The sequence below is a fragment of the Falco rusticolus genome, chromosome Z (genome assembly GCF_015220075.1).
Source record: "Falco rusticolus isolate bFalRus1 chromosome Z, bFalRus1.pri, whole genome shotgun sequence".
NCBI lineage: Eukaryota > Metazoa > Chordata > Aves > Falconiformes > Falconidae > Falco > Falco rusticolus.
In genome coordinates this window covers 24420798-24428295 of record NC_051210.1, presented here as the reverse complement: position 1 = coordinate 24428295, position 7498 = coordinate 24420798, and the positions used below count along the sequence as shown (strand labels likewise).

At 38.5% G+C, this 7498-nt stretch overlaps 1 protein-coding gene across 2 annotated transcripts; it reads right to left on the bottom strand.

The window, feature by feature from the left end:
- Positions 1 to 4709: 4709 nt before the first annotated feature.
- LOC119141691 lies at positions 4710 to 7498 on the bottom strand. Of its 2 annotated transcripts, none has more exons than XM_037374215.1 (2): positions 6925 to 7498; positions 4710 to 6318 (listed from the first exon to the last, which is right to left on the bottom strand). In XM_037374215.1, exon 2 carries the CDS (start codon positions 6203 to 6205, stop codon positions 4847 to 4849), a length of 1359 nt encoding a protein of 452 aa, XP_037230112.1. In that variant the 5' UTR covers positions 6206 to 6318; positions 6925 to 7498; the 3' UTR covers positions 4710 to 4846. The 2 variants fall into 2 exon arrangements, with proteins under 2 accessions (XP_037230112.1, XP_037230113.1); XM_037374216.1 differs by having other exon boundaries at positions 4969 to 6318.

Genomic DNA, 7498 nt, shown 5'->3' with positions numbered 1-7498 from the left:
AGTCAGAAGCATTTGTATATGTAGACAACTGCATTCCATCTGTCCTACAAAATAAAGCTGGCACCACTTTTGGGTGGAAGATAGTACCAAACAGTTGGTTCCTGCTGGAGAAAGTGGCACAGCCCTGTGAGCTGCAGTTACTCCTAATGCCCAGATCCCTTTGGGTCCCTGGTTTAGCCAAGGTGTGTGCTTCGGTTCACCAGGAAGCTATTGCTAATTAGCTGTACTTTTGCCTCTGTGAAAGTAGGGGTTCTGAGCGTGAACTTACACCGTAAGTCTGAGTACTGATACAATACCATGGCTAAATAACAGCTGGGAGTCTACATGAGAAAATAGTAGGGCAACACAAGTCCATGAGAATTGGACTCAAGCTTTAGGAATAACAAAAAAGTGTTCTTGGGTCTGCGTTGAGGAAAATTTCTTTTATAGCAAATTATGTTGCAGTGTTTGTGGTAAGGGAAGGTTTTGTGAGGATTTTCTTTGTCAGCTATATAAGAACATGGGTTTATATACAGACAAATAGATTTATTGAATTGTGGGTTTAGCAGACAAAAGAATATAAAGGAGTGTCACAGGAGGAGTCAGAGTAATTAATAAAAAAAAATTTCTATCAGTGTTATCTACCAGAACGTCTTAGAGCAGCTTCTTTAAAGAAGTACATGCATGTCTCACCAGCTGAGACTTTGGAACTTAGACTGGACAATGTCATATTGTGTTGAACAGAAAAATTATCCACGTACACACAAAAGAGATGGTCTAATATTCCTTAATATCTGTGCCTTCTACAGTTCTATGACATCAACATATTTTTTCTTAAATTAACAGTACATCTAATAGGTTTGCAAATATTTAATTTTAATTAAATTATATTTATTTAAGTTAAAATTATAATTTTAATTTACATTGTGACTTGGAATATGAATAAGAATTCACTGAGGGCCACAGGACCACCTACAGATCTTAATAGATATGACTGAGGTCTGTAGAGATGATGCAAACAGGTGTTTCTGAAATTCAAAATTAAAATGTCTTTTTACAGAGAAGTCTGTATTGACTTCATGTGGGATGAAATTAGAGGAGGTATATAGCAGAAGTTAAGGTCAACAAGGTCCATAGCAACAATGTTCTGTTAAAAATACTTCGCAGCATACAGAAAACACAAAGAATCATTCTTGGTTTGATCTTATGGCATACACAAGTTTTTATTTTCTATTAGATGCTTTAACACTTTTTTTATCAGCATTTAAACAGTATTTTCTACACAAATTCCAGGTTCTTTCCACTCGGCATACATATCACTAACTGGTTATGGGGCCATTTCTCCCCACAAATTAGATCAATCCCTAGGCAATGAGGAGGATCTTTGTAATTTTGTCAGCTTTAATCCTTTCGACTGGATGGAGGCATTTCATGATTTGTTTGTTGTCTCAGTCCTCTGCAGAAATTAATGCAACCTGTGGCTCACTGATGAAAAACCGAAAGGCTTAGTCCCAGTGTTGTATGGCTGCACACAAACCCCTCCTGCCACAGTAACTTTGTGTTCAGAGTCAGTTACATATTGAACTTCCCATAAAAGATAATGCTTTCATGAAGGGAAAAGGAAGAAATCATAAAGAATTTCACATATGCAGAGGAAAAGGAAAATTAGGATACAGAAGTAAAAATGAAAGTAGCAAGCCTAAGAAGAGTAGGGGAAAGTAGGGAAAATTATCCTTACTTCATTTACTTGCTTACTTCACTTACAGATCATTTACTGTCTGTGATCTAAGGCAAAATTTGGGGGTTTCAGACTGGGTAATTTCTTGAAAGTATGTCCAATTCTAAAACTCTATATTTATATATATATATATCAGTTGATCCTGCTCAAAACCATAACTTGGTCACTTATTTATTTGTTTATTTATGTTTAATTAACACATTTTAGACTTCTACTTCTCATTTCTGAAGCTGTCATTACAAAGAGTTTCATTGAGAATCCAAGTCTGCGAGAGGCTTTCAGGCTGCGAGTCTCTGTCTCATGTATGCAGACAACTTAGGACTGCATTTAGCTGAGTTATCAAATACTCTCTTTTCCTTGGCATTTCTGCACAGCTAGCTTTTAACATCTCTTTGCCTGGCTATTGGCTTGGCTGATTTGTATGTAACCAGGTGACTGATATTCTTGGGTAGATCTGGGCTGAAATTTATTTGATGGTCAATAGAAGGCTTAGTAAGATGTTATACTAAAATAACCATTAAGCAAGGACAAAGACCAACACACAGATATCTTGAGCCAGGTTTGCCAGACCTGTTTTCTAAAAAGCATCATTCAAGACACATTTTAAAGGAGATTTTGGAGATCACTATTTGGCCTGCATGATATAAAACAGTGAATAATCAAAACAGAACATAATGGACACTTGCTAATCATCTTACCCTTTTTTCTTTTTTCTTGCTTATCACATGTCCAAGCCAAAAGGCGGGAACAGGATGCTATCAAAGGTTTGTGGCAACCAGGAGAGAACAAAGAGTAGTCATACCTGTAGTCAGAAAAGGGATAATCATCAGGACCCAGAATAATAGTATGAACAGTACCAGCACCAGGAGGTACCCAGACACAGAGAAGGTGCAGTCAGGCAGAAAAGAAGCACCTGCAACTGAGAAAAAAGAAAAGCAAATCAGTTTATGTGTTTATTAACTGTACATGGAAAGCCCATATGATTAAAGACATGCCTTGGAAATGTAAGCTCGTTTGATCCTAATGCTACCAGATGCAAATGAAAGTTCATTAAGTGCTACTAAGTGCACAGAAAACATGTGAGACAATGGATAGGTAATAAAAGTGCTCTGCTCCAGGATTACTCTTTTAAGGAGTATCTTCTAACAGGAATTTAATGGACAAAAATCGAGGACATTTTCCTAAGTTGTGTTTCTTCAAATTCCATATTAATTTATTGTGATCTATAAAACTTGGAACAATATAATTAGAACTAGATATCTGTTAATGTTAAAGATCACATTAAAAACAAACCTTACTCCAGCAGCAAATTCAAGATAGTTCATTACTTGCACGCATGAAAATGCAGCAGCTCAGGTACCACAGCTTTCCCTAAGGACTGAATGTATACTAAAGGCAATAACTTCAACAATGAAAAACAGCTTTACTCAGGAGTAGAATAATTATGTTTCTAAACCATTTTTCACTTATTTATACAAAATCCATTATATTGCTCTGCAGCCTTCACTGAACTAGGTGGCTCATATATATACACACACATGTACATATGTGTGTTTTGATTTCCCACTGGTTATTCATTTTGCCTTAGCAGTTTGTTTCTTTTTGAACTCTGAGCTCCAGAGAATCCAAATATACTCCTCAAAGCATCTTTTTTTTCAAAGCTGGGACAACGTTTAATATACAACTGTCACTAGAATATATATATATATGAAGAATATAATATATATTATAAATATATAATGTAAGTAAGTGGCAGGGAAGATTTGAGAGGATAAATTTACCCTTCAGAGGTCATGTACAAGACCTGATTAAATATCTAACAGACTCCATTTTAGAAGCAGTGAAAATGGCTTATTTTAATTATTAGCTCTACAGGACTCATCAATTATACCTTGAGATACAAATGCCATCTAGTAGTGAAGTCCTAAAAACTAATAATAGGGAAGACACTATACATCTTTGGATATCACTATTTTTAGACAATTCTTGAACACTTTCCTGGCATGTAACATAGTGCCCTAATCCATTATATGCATCATGTTTGCCAAACTTAGCAATAAAAAGATGCAAAAATTTCTACAGAGGCAGCAGATGTTCTTAACAGAAGATACAGCCAAAGTGTGTGAATGTTCATAGCAGTTTTGTCTGCTGACGTGTAGGCTGGGTCATCCCTGACGTAGGTCAAAGCAGGACAGTTTTTTCTGAGTCTGAAATTGTTTAAAGACAGCAGTTGTTGGCACATGCCCAGTGGAATAAAAGAAAGAAGCTAAGTCTGAACTTTCGTCTGCCCTGTGTTTTTTTTCCCCTGGATTTTGCCAGGGTTGTCAGTGCCTGTAAAGGACACGTTGAGAATGGAGCTGTACACTCAGGTTAGCTGACCTAAGCAGTGCTGTTGGACTGAAAGTTGGTCACTGGGACTTGGGAAGACTTTAAATAGTTATTATATCATATAGTAACTCAATTCTAATGTTAAAAAAAAAGTATTACTTTACATACATTGCAGCGCATGCCACTCATGTGTCAGAAAAAGAATAGAAGTACTGCTCCAGAGTAGGAAATGTGGTGGTATGAGATGCTGAAGTGCTGTATAGACAAGGCTGGACAAGTTTGGGGCATGTCTTCATACAGGAGGACAATCATGGTCTGTCTGTGAATTTCTGACTGTGAAACAGCTAGCCCTGTAGTCAAGCAACCCCACTAAGTTGCAGCTGCCTGTGTGGTAAGAACTTCACATCAGAGAGCCATGATTGACGAGCGAGGGGAAGCAAGCAGCCGACTCAATATGAGTGATAGAGCAAGCTTCAATTTATTACGGCGCGATTATGTCTTATATACAGTTCCAGTTAATTATGCCTACAAATCATCTGCTGATTGGCTAAGCTCTAAAGGATTACACTTTCATACGTCCTCCTATTTGCGGTTTCTGCGGATAGCTAACTACATATATTTTTTTTTTCTTCTCTTGTCTACGCGAATTCCTCAAAGTTATTTACAACATTAGGCACAAGGTCAGCATGACCTTATCTCTCTTCCCTTATTAGCAAGCCTGGTAATTTTCCATTTTTAGCAAGCCTGGTAATTTTCCATTTCTAGCAAGTCTGGTAATTTCTCGCTGCGGCCTAGCTTGGTTCACTCCAGACTTATGTCAAAAGCTGTATCACACAGTCCTTCTATGGAACCGTGGCCGTTCTCTTTCATCCATTCTGCAACAATTCCCCCTTTTTCTTTTTGGACAAGGAAAACTGGTCCAGTTACACGCTCAAATAATTTTCGAATACAAGAGAGAGCACAGCTTAAACATATAAATCCAATGATAACAATTATTACTATAAGCAACACACTTTGCAACAGTCTTTTTAACCAGCCTCCTATCCCAAGCCAATTTGTTAAGCCTTCAAGGCCAAAAAATCCAACATCTTGTTGAATTTTTTGAGAATGTTCCATCAATTGTTTGATTTCTTTATGTATGGAGCTTGAATTATCTTCAAGGTCCATACAACACATGCCTTCAAAATCTTCACAGCCATGTCCATGTGCTAATAGTAAAAAGTCAATGGCCATGCGGTTTTGCAAAACAGCATGTTGAACAATAGTTAAACTATCAGCTAGGTCTGATAAAACTCTGCTGGTGAGGTTGGCTTGTTTAACCACCCAACAAGACAGCGTTTCTAAATTTTTGTGGGCCCGAGCAGCGGCGGCACCTGGGATAAATAACGAAGCAAAAAATACCTCCCATTTGTTCCAAAGTTGAACGTTATCATCACAGGTGTTACCAAGGATCTGGGAAGTGTCTCTTCTCCATCTCACTGGATTTGATTTGTTAGGATGAAAATGTGGTAAGGCTAAACTCAGACGACCGATGGTACATGGACCACCTACAGGCATTGAGGGTATTCCATTCCATGCTCTATTACCACAAATAAAAAACAAACCAGGGGGTAATTTCCTAGGATATAATACTCCAGGTGCAGGATTAGACAGATTTTGACTGGTATGGTTACACCAAACACTCCAATTAAACTGATTCTTAATTGGATATACGGGAGTGATAGCAGTTGTACTACAAGGCATGTTAGAGGCTTCACCAGCACAAGGGTACCGGGAAGAATTCAAATATACACAATAAGAGGCATTTAGTGAATCGACTAGTTCGATTTCTTGAGGGCTAGGACCAATAGGGAGTTTGTCATCCCAGTTATCAAATTTTTCAAAAAAGCTGCTCATATTATTACCTCGAGCCAATATGGTAACTTTTGGCATCTGGTTAAGAGACTGGTTAAGGGCGATCCAATCTGAGTCATTTAACGGCACACCTACTAAACAAGTTAAAAAGGGTACGCTAGGGGTTGACAAACTTGCACAAAACGTGGTTGTGTTAATAGCTCTACTTAAAGTTACCCATACATTTTCTCGCAAATCAAACAATGATTTAGGCACAAAAGCTACAACTACGACAACAAAATTAATTAACACAACAATTCTCAACATTATGCTTAAAATATAGCTAAAACAATATTAATAAATCAATCACGAGTTGACATTGGTTACTGGAGCATCAGTCACTGCTGCTTTGGTCCATTTTGCTGGGATCCACTGCGGCCCTGTGGGGGTAAGTACACACATATAACCTCTTCCAGCATACTTTACTTCTGCTGGCCCTTTCCACAAACCAGTTGAAGGATCCCTATACATAACAAACATTGGAACATCATCTTTACATGTTTTAAGATACCCATGTAACCATGCAGGTGATTCTTGCTGTTCTGCAAATATACATAGATGATTCAACACAAAAAGAACTTTAGCAAGTCTCTCTTGTACATCTGTAATCTTCTCAAACTTTTGTAAATATTGCTTTAATGTCTGATGTGTTCTTTCAATGATTGCTTGTCCCGTGGGAGAGTGAGAAATACCTGTAATATGTCGCACTCCCCATGCTTGACAAAAACGTCTCATTTTTTCACTGACATAAGCAGGGCCATTATCAGTCTTTATTGTCTGTGGCACTCCCATGACAGCAAAACAACTTGTTAAATGCCGTATTACATGGAGTGCTCGTTCCCCTGTTTGTGCTGTAGCCCATACAAATTTACTATATGTATCAATTGTAACGTGTACATATTTTAATCTGCCAAATTCAGCAACGTGAGTGACATCCATTTGCCACAACTCTCTGGCTTTAAGTCCTCTGGGGTTCACTCCGATACCTAGTCCCGGTCCATGATGACTGCACGTAGGACAAGCTCGTACAATTCCTCTAGCTTCTTCCATTGTAATGTCAAATTGTCGATGCAGTCCCCGCGCGTTTTGGTGAAATGTGTTGTGTGATTCTCGTGCTTTAACAAACTCGCTTAGTGGAGCTGCTACAGACACGAGCTGGTCAGCGCGCGCATTCCCTTCCCCCAAACCTTCAGACCATTTATGACTTCTAATATGTATAACGCAGTAGGGTTGCGTGCGCTGCTGTATTGCTGACAACAGTTGCCTAAGGAGTTCAAACAGCCGTTGACTTTGCACTTCTTTAAGGCGAGCATCTTCAATTCGGCTTACGATTCCTGCAACATACATCGAGTCCGTTACAATGTTTAACCTCGCATGTATCCATTGGGTACATACCCATACAACAGCAGCTAGCTCTAAAGTTTGTAACGAATCTCCTGCTTTCGCAGGAAGGATTTGGTGGTGCCATTGATTGTTCTCGTGCCATGTTGCTGCTGCTTTTCTTGAGCGTTTCCCTGCATCCGTATAAACTGTGATAGCATCCGCTAAGGGTCGCTCACT

Excerpts from the sequence above, each read along its gene's own strand:
- LOC119141691 (XM_037374215.1), bottom strand. The coding sequence starts at position 6,205 with ATGTTGAGAATTGTTGTGTTAATTAATTTTGTTGTCGTAGTTGTAGCT.